Raw genomic sequence first — 13564 nt, forward strand, 5'->3', positions numbered from 1 at the left:
CAATTAATATTCACTTGTCCTAATGTCATATCTTATATGCAACTATAATATACTATATAAAAAACTACAATGTAAAGTTCAAGTATAACGAAGATAAAGAATTAAATGTGAATTTGAATATCAAGATTCTATAAGACTTTAAAATTAGAATACTTCCTGTATTTACAATTAAAAATTCACTCTAAAATACACCACTTTTTATTACCATTTTCTTGAGCAACAAAGGAAATTCAAAACAAAAAATTAAATCAAGCACACACCTGATTTGGTTTGCTTTTTCTTTTGACTAGAATGGCAGGTTCACTGACAAAAGCGGATTTTTTGCGGTTTGGAGACAGGTTTTGCGGTGGTATTTGCAGGGTCACTCCAAATACAGTCTGCTTTCCCATCTCCTCTGCGAAGAAATTGGCTTCCCTCACCAGCGTGTTGGCCTTCATGATATCCTGCCGCAGTTGTGCCAGACTGCGCTTGAACATGTCCTCTCTGCCAGGGTACAAAATAGATCTGTGCTCGAGCATGTCGTCCCTGAACGTACGATAAGAAAATGAATATACAGGCCAAAACTCTAAGACATCATGCTGGAATGGAACAATAGAGGAATTAAGCAGACAATAACAGCATTTTGAACGTGCACAGAAAAGGAAACATTTACTGTACATTCCGAAACTTTAGAATGTTAACCCTTTTACCCTCAGGCTATTTGGAAATTTCCAACCCTTAACCCCCAAGGGTTATTTTTTATTCAAGCACATTTTGCAGTATATATTTTTCAAATTGCTCTAACAGCCTTAATTTTTGTCATAGAGAGGTCAGGTTGGTCTCATTCTCTTGGAAAATGCCTGAATTTTCTCAAAAAATTATAAAAAAAAAAAAAAAAAATTATAAATAGCATTTTTTTGCAGGGACGTACCGGTACGTCCATGGGGGTAAAGGGATGCGTTTTGTGAAACGTACCAGTACGTCCTTTGGGGGTAAAAGGGTTAAGCAGACAATAACAGCATTTTGAACGTGCACAGAAAAGGAAACATTTACTGAACATTCCGAAACTTTAGAATCTTAAATGTCAAAACATCCAAAATTCTAAGTAGTTTGCTGGAGTAGTCAATGGTTCACAATATACTATGCTGCAAATATTACATGCATTCAATTTACTTGAAAACAGTGTATATCTTTAAAAATATCTTCTACACACCAAGAGAGAATATAGAAATATGACGAGGTTAGAGAATTTGAATGCAAAGTATTCTAAAACCCCAGCATACTGTCTGAGTGCATGATATAGGGCCCAGAATAAGTACCAACAATAATGTACGTCATAACAAAAATGAAAAATAATACAACTTATAGAACTCATATGCACAGCATGTTACTATTAAAGAATACTATCGTATAAGTTCCAAGACTCTATTACAGTATTTGCTTTGAGTAAAAGGTGTAATGATAGTTTTGTGCTACAAAAATCTTAAAAGACAAGTATAGAAAAAGCACATTAATCATGCATGTTTTTCTAACATGAATATAATCATTGATGCAACTTTATACAGTATGTGCATAGACAATTAACTGAATAAGTAGAGCACCATATATGCAAGGCAACATGAATTACATATTAAGCTTTAGTGTAGACCAAAAAGTGTTCAAAATGATCACAATTGTTTCTTGACACAAGAGCCAGTGCACAGATACATCCATATATCATTAAATCAAGTATGTTACACCAAAATCCTTTATGATTAATGGTTTAATCAGAGATGACAAGCAAATTAATATCATCATCATCATAAAAAAAAAAAACATATCAACAGAAAGCAACACTATTGATATATTAAATAATTTGTTTACCTTTCAAGCAAGAATACCTATATAATAAGTCTGAAGCCTTGTACAGTACCTGAATAACTTAATTATTTTCTTTAGAAATTATGACTATGAAAAATATAATCAACTGCAAACCCAATGCAAATCTATACCTTCAGGTCTCGACACTTAGGGGGTTTAATATGCTAAACCATCATGCCAAGAATACTACAGCACAATAAGGAGGAAGGAGCATTAAATAAGTCACAGCCGCAAAATAAGAGTGCAAATAATACTTCAGTAATGAGAGTAATATCTACAAGTCGGCAGTAGTTTATGAAAGCAACAGTATTTTTAAGAAGAAAAAATTATTATAAAAAAAAATCTTCAGATATCTGTATTTTATATAAGAACATTGCAGATAGTTAAAATGCTCAAGGAACCTGAAAATATTCTAATTAAGTCCTTTTAAATCGAATGCTACTGCTAGAAGTAGTTCTTACAAAAATAGAATTGAATGTACAGTAGCCATCTATTAGCTGAAAAGGCATGGCTCTTTATCTTTCAAGGCCCTAGGTTGATTCAAAACATACAACTGAATATTACAGTTTCTTTCATAAAACCAATATTAAACTACTTCTTCTTTGTCTGCATCTTTTCCCACTTTTATGTGGGGTCGATGTTTCTGGCCAATGTTCTCCATCTACCTCTGTCCCACACTTCATCACCAGTTAATCTCACAATCTCCACTGGCCATATTGGTTTTGGCTAATTTTTCATGGCCAGATGCCTTTCCTGCCGCCAACCCTCCCTATTTATCCGGGCTTGGGACCAGCACCAAGTTGAGGCTGGCTTGCTATTATAGTTTGCAAATAAATAGAGGCTAAACAGACACTGCAATTTACTATTGGTTTTTATCAATTTCGCTAAGTCTACGACACATTTTGTGACATTTACTATTGGTTTTTATCAATTTCGCTAAGTTTACGACACATTTTGTGACATTTACTATTGGTTTTTATCAATTTCGCTAAGTTTACGACACATTTTGTGACATTTACTATTGGTTTTTATCAATTTCGCTAAGTTTACGACACATTTTGTGACATTTACTATTGGTTTTTATCAATTTTGCTAAGTTTACGACACATTTTGTGACATTTACTATTGGTTTTTATCAATTTTGCTAAGTTTACGACACATTTTGTGACATTTACTATTGGTTTTTATCAATTTTGCTAAGTTTAAGACACATTTTGTGACATTTACAATTGGTTTTTATCAATTTCGCTAAGTCTACGACACATTTTGTGACATTTACTATCCGTTTTTATCAATTTCGCTAAGTTTACGACACATTTTGTGACCCCGAGTGAAAATTATCATGAATAGCAGCCTGCGCAAGCTGTGAGTTCATGATACTAGCAATGTGGCTGGTATATTAATAGGATCTCGAGTCATAGGGATAGAAAAAAATGTGGAAATCATGCAGATACTGCAACAGGAATTGGACGATTAGAAGCGATTCATTGCTCATCGTCCCTCATCATTTGGTTAAGGTTTATTGGCGTGCTAGCTAAACGTAAGTGTGCGAGTCAGTCTACGTAGTGTTGCTGCTTATGGCGCCTTTTTAAATCAATTATACTTTTAGTTCTAGTTAATGTGGCAGACTAAAACACTTTTGAGCTATATTATAATCTGAACATTTTCTGGATTGACAAAGATGATAACTGCACTTTGGTTATCACTTCTTTTTCTTCTTCTTCATTCACTGGATACTTGACATTATGTACAAAATACCCGGGATTTAATTAACTTTCTTGGGAAAAGTAATATTGTTTTCTATTGACTATGCCAAAAATATATCTAAAACATCCATTCTTGTATATTTAAATCAGGTGAAAATCTCTTATTTATTGAATAAATAAACAAAAATTATTAATAGACTTTTCTTCTTTCCGACAGATATCCTCCACCAAATATTTAAAAATATACTGGAAAATCTATTCAATATACTTACTAGACAGAGGTGTAACTGTTTTTCACAATGATATTAATTTGTAACAAGTTCACACTAAGATGTAGTAGAACTGTGCTTTTGCATACCTAAACGTTCCAAATGTAAATATATATAAATATATATATATATATATATATATATATATATATATATATATATATATATATATATATATATATATATATATATATATATATATATATATATATATATATATATATATATATATATATATGTATGTGTATGTATGTATTGTATATATATCTAGTCTATAAGAGCAAGAAACCATAAATCACTGGAGACAAACTATATAGCATGAAATTAACCCCTCTTAGTATAATATACTGTACAGTACTTAAATTACTATATATTATTACTATTTCAGTAATGAAGGACTTCATACTTGTGATAAATTGCAAAAGAACAACGCTATAATAATTCACTTCTGCAGTAAAGTACTGAAATTAATAAATTAGGAATTCAGATTTCAGATGTCCGTTTTGTAAATAGGATTTCCGACAGCCGTACTTTTTTTGTTGATTTAACAAAAAATTCTAAGGAACATCTTGGGATCTTTACAGCGACTTTACCATCATCAAGTTACATCTAAAAATACTAGTTCCACAACTTAGAAATGAGCCATGCAATTAGCTAAACTAATCAAGGCAGTGCAGGTGCAGTAAGTGTACAGTACATAATTTCCCCGCACTGCTTTCGAATAAAAGAAATAGCTTAAATCATGAGAGCATCAACTTACAAGAAACATACAACTATTATTAAACTGTATTTCCTCACCTGTTTATCTTTCTATGATTATAGTACTCCAATATAAATATATACAGTATATACAAAATACTTGACCTCTGAAAAATTTTTACTTTAAAAAAAAAATAATTACAAACCTTTCTTGAGCCCACTTTTCAATACGGAGTTGAGAAGTGGGTGTTGATGGCGTCATCTTTGAGCCTCTTAAAGGATCAAAAGGCATATATGGTGCATAGGGGGTAGTCGGGGACAGGATATTCCGGAGCTGTTGAAACTGCTTTTCGTATTCTTGCCGTTGTTTCTCCAGGGCCACTGTGAATGTATGGATTCAAATGTAAAACAAAGTCTAAAGTTAAACAATTCAATATTATACAGTGCAGATGACTATCATTACATATAAACATAAACAATCAAATGAAAATACTGACTTTGTTTATCTTCTTCATGTTGCCGCTCCAAGTTCTGTATAGCTGCCTGGATAGGATCATTACTTAGCTCTTTTAACATAAGCTCTTCACGCGCAAAGTTGTAATCGATTGGCTGCGCAGGGGTTTGAGGTTCCGAGTTGTTTCCACCTGAGGGAACACAGTATATTGCAGCTAGTTATGGGAATCATAACTGGAAAACATGAACAGTTCATTTAAATACAAATCCCGTAACATTTCAAATGGCAAAATAAAAGGGAATTACCTTGGCCAAAATTTAAGGTTCCGAGTTGTTTCCACCTGAGGGGAACACAGTATATTGCAGCTAGTTATGGGAATCATAACTGGAAATCATGAACAGTTCGTTCAAATGCAAATACCGTAACATTTCAAATGGCAAAATAAAAGGGAATTACCCTGGCCAAAAATATCAAGCAATTTGCAATATATATAAAGTAAAGGTACCTACCACTTGTGGGTTTGGGGCAATTCACACGAAAAAAGTAATTGAATCCCCACAAAATTCTGTCACCATGACGCAGCTGCAACTTCTCAGTGACCTGCAAAACAGAAGAATCCCAGCGTGTTATATTTCCAGGCATAAATGGATGACTATAGTCCATTTCTTTTATCGAGGCAGATTTGCACCGACTCGCAGGGGTGCCCTTTTAGCTCGGAAAAGTTTCCTGATCGCTGATTGGTTAGAGTTTATCTCGTCCAACCAATCAGCGATCAGGAAACTTTTCCGAGCTAAAAGGGCACCGCTGCGAGTCGGTGAAAATCTGCATTGCTAAAAGAAATGGACTATAGTAGCTTAGTATGTTGATTCTGAAACAAGATTCATGTCATATCTACCTAAATTTCCCTAGAAAATTAAAACTAATGAATTCACTTAGGGATGAAAGCAGGCCTTAAGAGTCATGTATGACTTTATTACAGAGAGATAATATAGGTGACTATAATGGTGAATTCCAAATCTATTTTTGGGAGCAAAAACACACGACATATCTATAATTACAGTTTTTTTTATGGATAATTGTAAAACAGTAATAAAGTTTGAAGTAAAAATCCATAGCTTTAATAAAAGAGAAATGTCATTTGCATTAACTTAGACTTACAGTATTACCAAAGTCAACATTCTATACACTATACACTATTTATACACTATTCCACATTAATGTGGATCTTTTCTCATTAAATTTAGAAAAGAAATTTCCATACATCTTTAAGTAAAACTAAAAAAAAAGTCTGTCAAATAAAGGCTGTCACATATCTTCAAGATGACTGGTACATAGCAGTATAAACTGCATTGTATATTTTACATAGAGACTAGAGTACAGTATAAGAAAATATTTGGACTGTTACAAAGAGGTTCATATAATCATTCAACAATACATATCTGATTAACCCTTTTACCCCCAGGCTCTTTGGAAATTTCCAACCCTTATCCCCGAGTGGGTTATTTTTTTCCCAGCACATTTTGTAGTATATTTTTTTTTAAATTGCTCTAAAAGCCTTAATTTTTGTCATAGAGAGGTCAGGTTGGTCTCATTCTCTTGGAAAATGCCTGAATTTTCTCAAAAAATTATTAAAAATATGAAAAAAAAATATTTTATAGCATTTTTTTGCAAGGACGTACCGGTACGTCCATGGGGGTAAAGGGATGGCTTATGTGAAACGTACCAGTACGTCCTTTGGGGGTAAAAGGGTTAACAGCGCTTTGTTTCCATTTTCTGCTAATGAATCTCAGCATTAAAAATATAGTGCTGTACTTAAAAGATTTTTGAGAAATACAGTACTGTATAAATATTTGTATATTTCAGTTACCATTATCTTGATACATTTTCTATTTAATTTTTGGAACCATATATGGAAACTAAGTCTATTGATATTGATGCTTTTTATGTCCAAGTATACTTATACCAATATTTCATACAAATCCCATACTTCCACGTAGTTAAAACGAATATTTTATTAAGACGAACTGCATAATTTATATCATCAATCATCATCATTAATATTCTAATATTTTAATTTCATGATTCTCTTTACATAGTTACATATCCCTTATGTTCTAAATCTTCTTTCATGGTGTGCACTCTACATAAACTCCAATTATTTTTGTACATCTCTGAACTTAAAACACATTTAGTGTTTGATTAAATCTAAAGATATACTTACTATTATAGGTCTTATACAGATTCTTGGTACAGTCATCAAAATTCCATAACATTAATAATATCAACTCACCTGAGATCCATTAACGCACGTGCGAGAATTCGGGTACGATTCCAAAAAGAGATCGGAATTCTCAATGACCAAAACACTGTGGTGAGTCTCTATACCCACACCTGAGAGTTGGATATCATTTGGTTCTGGCCCAGCATCGGGTCTACCCACCAACGTGCGTTCCTAAGATAAGCGGTAAAATTAGACAACCTAATTACAAGACTTGGTTTAATTGAAAACGTCATTGTGTAAAAAGATGACAACTTTCTCATAAAATAGCATATTTCAGGAGCCAATAAGACAGTTATAGGATTCACGTTACAGCACTTGGTTTAAAGAACTATAAGTCTATTAATGAACTGTTCCAAGAGGCAAAACATACTGTATTCATTAGAAATGCTCTTGCAATGGCAAATTAATCAATTTAGATTGGTAAATGTAGTATTATCCATTAAACAATTCATTATATCATCAATACATCGTGTACTGAAATTAGAGTATAATACTGAGATTACAAAACTCAACATTTCTATAAACCTTTTTACTACAGAAAAATACATACCATACCACAAAAAAATCAATCTAAAACAGAACTGTAAAACTACGAGGAAAAATACACGCCCGTTTACTAACCTTCAAGTAATACACAAGCATTTCGTTGAGAGATGGATCAGCGTTGAGGTTGACAAGGTAATATTTATTTTTCTCAACGCTAATACCAGATGCTTGAACACTAATCCCCATTTTTTCTAACGCTTGCTGTCTTTCTTGTTGGACACGTTCTAAGAAAATAAAAATAATGCACATGTACTTGCGAATAATAACGTGTCTCTTGATTAAATTAACTGACAGGTTTCTATCGGTAGATTTTGTGCGAGAAAGCAGAAAATCACAAAATTTTAAGGAAAAAGTTACTAGGTAAAAAAGTAATAGAACACAACTTAGCACATTCTCTAAAAAGTAATTTTCAAAGTAACACTATATATGGAATTGTCACTAGACAGCATCCACATCTTCTAGAGAATTGTTATCTATTAACTGAAGAGTATGGTATGTTAAATAACAGCATTTAAAATCAAGCAACATAATGTGCACCACATTTCACGGTCACTTACCAGTCTTCTTGAGTTTGTTCTCCCAAGTTTCCGAGAGGTTTGTGATCAACTTCTCACTCTCGTGCAACTTCTCGTTAAGGCTTTCTTCCTCTTGGAGAGAAGCTGGGCCATCTCTCGTCATGTGCCGTAGAGACTGTCGGGGAAATAACTTTTTAATGTTCACATCTTATATCTAATATTCTTGTAGAACAAAACAATGAAAATGATAATCCAGAAGAAAATAAAAAATTCTAAGTTAATGTATTGATTAAATGGTTTTCTTCACAAGGTGCAAACAAATAAATGCTTGTACGTATCTTCAACACCCTTGAAAATAAACTGCACCACACACCTCAAGCTGCGTGCGTAAGAGGTCAACCTCCTCTCGCAATTCTCTGATAATCTTAGCATTAGGATCTTCATTGACAACAGCATGATTAACGATCCTTTTAGCTCGGTCAGCGTATCGAAGAGTTGATAAGGTCTCCTCATAATTATCTCCAGCAGGGGACACAGTAGCTACCATGACAGTTCGACTGTTGCCTCCAAGATTATCCTGAAAAAAATGGTTTTGTTAAAGAATGAACAAGGGGCAGAAGTAACAAAGAACATTTCAAAATATATACTGCATCCTGTAGCAAACAATCTTGGCTCGGTCACACATTTGCAATTCAAGGATGCTCAATGTGTAACGGCCAAAGTTTTGCAAATTAAGATGTCATTATGCTGTAAACAGATCAAACCGCCGCCGATCGCCATGAATAGTTAACGTGTCGCCAAGTTTGGCAGAGTGCACTAATTAATGGTATATGTTTTAACCGTTTAAAACATATGCGGTCCGGCTTCACTACCTGTCATTTCTTGTCATGTCACTACGCAAAGCCAGTACGACATGCACATCCTTGAATTGAAAATGAGTGACCAAGCCATAACAGTACAGTATTTCAAATGTATGACACCATTCCTTTAATTTTCTTATGAGTTGCAAAAAGATTATATAACCTACAGTACAATAGCCTACCTAGTGGCATACCATGTTGCAAACTACCTCAGACTGATACCTACAAAAGGTTGATAAACATTATAAATGGATAAATGTGGGCAAAATGATATCCCTTACCTTAAGAAGCCATGTTAGAACTGAATCTCGATACGGAACGAAATTATCGCCTTTTCCCTTTCCTTTACCAACTGTCTGGTCGGCTAGTTTTGATATTACTAGACCTAGCGTAGTTAATGACCTGGGAAAGAGAAGGCAGTAAATGATCAATAAATTTTTAATAACAAGATATAAGTTAAAAATTGAAATTTATAAACAGAACTGCATAAAAATGGCAAACTTGAAAAGTGAGTCCACTACGGTACATCAAATTTATCCATATTCATTTCATTATCTTCAGTAATTTTCCTCAGTTTATGAATAACCATAAAACCAAACGGAAATATAAAATATCATACTTATTGATATTCGATCCCTCCTTCAGTCTCTCCCCAACAGCACCAGTCTTCACAGCACGCTCAGACCCAGCCAAATCGACCAAGGACATTTTTGATACCTGTAAAGAATTAGTGTTATACTGAATTGCAAAATAGGATTAAAAGCTACTAGGATAGAAGCCTTTCATAATAAAAGCTAAGGATGTAAAAGAGCTTCTATAAAAGATATAGTAAAACTAATACTTACCTATGAAAACTTTATCAAACTGCATAGGGAAATATTTATGAAAACTGCACTAAATGATTCTTACCTAGGCATGGTAAATGACGTTTACTTTTACTTACTATGATGGCTGCTTTTCCAGTCCCATACAGCTCTGCCAGCAAGTTATCAAATTTAAATACTTTCACTAAAAAGATAGAAGTCCAAGGTTTCGTTTGATATACAGTATAAATCTAAGCGACGCTAGGTCTAGAAGGGGTTTAAAATCAAAATTAAATTTGACCCCCCCCCGGAAAAACCAAGTCCCTCAACTTCATAACTTTCTCCAATTCCTCTCTTCAGACTGAGCACTCGTTTGTTCATTGTCCTTATTACATCATCGACTGTATTCTACGTAGCAAGACATCACCCAAACGTCTATAGTTTTTAACCAATGATGATCATCCACATTTTACTTTGGACTAGCATTTTAACAAAATTAGAATCATGTGACCTAATACCCAGGTTTCTCATTTACCATCTACTTTGACATCAATTTCTGTGGATTTTCTCCCAAGTTCTTGTCTCAATTGTTATCTAAATTATAAAGATTTTGTTTTGCATTACTGTATTGTGGTAATATCGAAAGAATAATAAAGTATTGTCATGATTACAGTGTTCTTAAAAGTGAAAGGGTCACTATTTGCCCCACCTGTGGTTCTAAGTGCCGACTTGATATTAACAAAAAAGCATTTCGGTGTGACAGATTGCATGTTGTATTGAAAAACAATTAGTTTTTACTATCCATTTTAAAGGGCACTTGGTTTTAAAAGTCTCGTTTAGATAATAAAATCTAATTTGTTACTTGTATTTAATTATATTGGTGTTAATTTTAGTTATAAATTTGTTGAAAATTAATTAAGAATTTCTCACGAAACTATAAATGATTGGTGCTCATTCATTTATGAGGTTATTGGGTATTGAGTCGGAAAGGTGCGGCTCACCTTTACCCTCCAACCTAAGTAAGTACACAAAGGGTTTTAGGCTGTTTTATATTTAATATGGCTGTGTAAGAGGGGTCGCCCCCCGCTAGGTAAGGATACGGCTACTAGGTTAGGTTAGGTTAGGTAGTTTGTTTAGGTTAACTGGTGGCCTTGTTTATTGCTAATTCTACATGTGCCATTAATCGTTGATTACATCGGATTCTTTAATTCATTCCCTTCCCCAAAACTCCGGTTTCCCACTGGGGGCTCCCCAAGATTGGAAAGGTTAACAAATAGGATAAAAATACTGTTCCTCCTCAAGAAAAAAAAAATAAAATAAAATAAAATAAAAAAGTCAGCTTTAGATAAAGCACTAAGTAATTCACCCAAAGTAAAAAAAATAAAAAAATTATCAAAATTACTAGTGCCGGAGCTATTGTATAGAATTATCAAACAATATTTACCATTCTTTTATACACAACAATGGATACAGTACACAAGTTGTAGTTTTCACGATTCCTTGATAAAGACATTTGCACTCTAGTCAGATTATGACAACACTTTACCACACGAAAATCCACAACGAACATTTCCTTTTAAAACTAATATCTAAGAAAATAACACTATAGGATGGAAGAATCTGTCACTGCAAAGGAAATCCCCAAAAATACCAAGTTTGGATACTCACTTTCTCTCCAGACACTAGTTTTCACGAATCCTTGATAAAGACATTTGCACTGAGACAGAATATGACTCGACTTTACCACACGAAAATCCACAACAAAAGTTTCCTTTTAAAACTAATATCTAGGAAAAAAACACACTATAACATGGAAGAATCTGTCACTGCAAAGGAGATCCCAAAAATACCAAGTTTGGTACAGCAAAATTGCAAAATACTCACTTTTTCTCCAGACACTCCTGAAGCTACGTCCGTCATTATTTGCGTGAGGACAACGGTGAAGACAGCATGAGATCTTGAGGACTCGCTATTCATGTTAGTAGCTGCTACGGTTCGAGCTTTGTTACCTTCTTCTATTAACTGTTCAATTTCCTACAAAAAAAAAAAAAAATTAAAAACTCATTATACCAGCTGCCAAAGATGGTAATAGTTTACAACACCATGCTCTTCATTTACTCCAAAATAATGCAATCCTACAATTTTCATCTTGCACAGTAATTAGGTAGTTATTTCAATTCTGGGAAAGCAATAATTAGCAAGATATGTTGAGGAAGGGGGAAGGGGTTATAAAAAGAAAATAATTCTGTTTCCTCACTAAACGACTCTGAACTGACATGTCAACCAAACAGAATTCGTGATGCCAGCGTACATAAACAGAAGTCCATGATGCCAGCGTACATTTGATATACTGTATATTCAAAATATGCTTAGTTAAAAATGGATTAATTACTCAAAAGTGTCTATAAAATGTGCAATTTACAAATAGTGACACTTTTGAGTAATCACTCAATTTTTTAGCAAATATATTTTGAATATACAGTATATCAAATGTATGCTGGCATCCCGAACTTCTGTTTATGTACGCTGGCATTACGAATCCTGTTTCGTTGACTTTGTTGACCTGTCACTTCCAAATCGTTTGGTGAGGAAATCGTGCTATTTTCTTTTTATAACCCCTTCCCCCTTCCTCAACATATCTTGCTAATTATTGCTTTCCCAGAATTTAAATAACCACCTAATTACTGTGCAAGAAGATGAAAACTACAGGATTACATTATTTTCGAGTAAATGGAGAGCGTGGTGTTGTAAACTATTACCGTCAAAGATAACTATGTTTGACATTTATATTTTTTTTATTTTTATTTTCAATAGCTTATCTTTGCCGAGTATTTCTAAAAGTCCAACCATTATTATTATTATTATTATTATTATTATTATTATTATTATTATTATTATTATTATTATTATTACTTGCTAAGCTACAACCCTAGTTGGAAAAGCAAAATGCTATAAGCCCAGGGGCTCCAACAGGGAAAATAGCCTAGTAAGGAAAGGAAATAAGGAAAAATAAAAATTATTATTATCATTATTATCATTATTATTATTATTACTTGCTAAGCTACAACCCTAGTTGGAAAAGCAAAATGCTTTTATAAGCCCAGGGGCTCCAACAGGGAAAATAGCCTAGTAAGGAAAAGACATAAGGAAAAATCTAAAATTTTAAGACCTAATAAAATCATGACTTAACCAAACTTTCCTTACCTCATAAGCCGACACTGCCAATTGGGAGAGGCCATCGACGTAAGGACCCAGTATATTATGTTCTCGAACTTTTAGCGTTTGTCTTGAACCCTTGGGATCCAGTAAGTCATGGACCTGAAGAGAGAAAGGATTGAATTAATTTTAATGTGATATAATAAGGTTGCCAAGAAAGATCAGGAAATATAATTTCTCTAGTGTGTTCTTCTTCTTGTTCTTGTCTTGGGTTTAAATCCAACCCTCCACTGAAGTCAAGTGAACTACTTCTCGGGCGGGTCCATATCAATCATCTAACGAAACATTTTCATTATAACTTATACAATTCTTTGATTGTAGCATCTTCCAAATCATATGATCTTGTGAAAAGTAATGTCTTTAGTTTCTTCTTAAA

The 13564-nt window shown here is 33.5% G+C and overlaps 1 protein-coding gene across 1 annotated transcript in view; it reads right to left on the minus strand.

Annotated features, from left to right (window-relative positions):
* Khc-73 (Kinesin heavy chain 73) overlaps positions 1–13564 on the minus strand; it is an 86808-nt gene that overhangs the window by 71393 nt on the left and 1851 nt on the right. The window contains 12 exon segments of the mRNA XM_068365450.1: positions 261–525; positions 4720–4894; positions 5011–5157; positions 5477–5567; positions 7258–7419; positions 7870–8018; positions 8352–8484; positions 8683–8886; positions 9451–9571; positions 9789–9886; positions 11857–12006; positions 13177–13290. Coding sequence (XP_068221551.1) covers positions 261–525; positions 4720–4894; positions 5011–5157; positions 5477–5567; positions 7258–7419; positions 7870–8018; positions 8352–8484; positions 8683–8886; positions 9451–9571; positions 9789–9886; positions 11857–12006; positions 13177–13290 — 1809 coding nt within the window.

This window comes from Palaemon carinicauda, chromosome 42, assembly GCF_036898095.1.
Source record: "Palaemon carinicauda isolate YSFRI2023 chromosome 42, ASM3689809v2, whole genome shotgun sequence".
Lineage (NCBI taxonomy): Eukaryota > Metazoa > Arthropoda > Malacostraca > Decapoda > Palaemonidae > Palaemon > Palaemon carinicauda.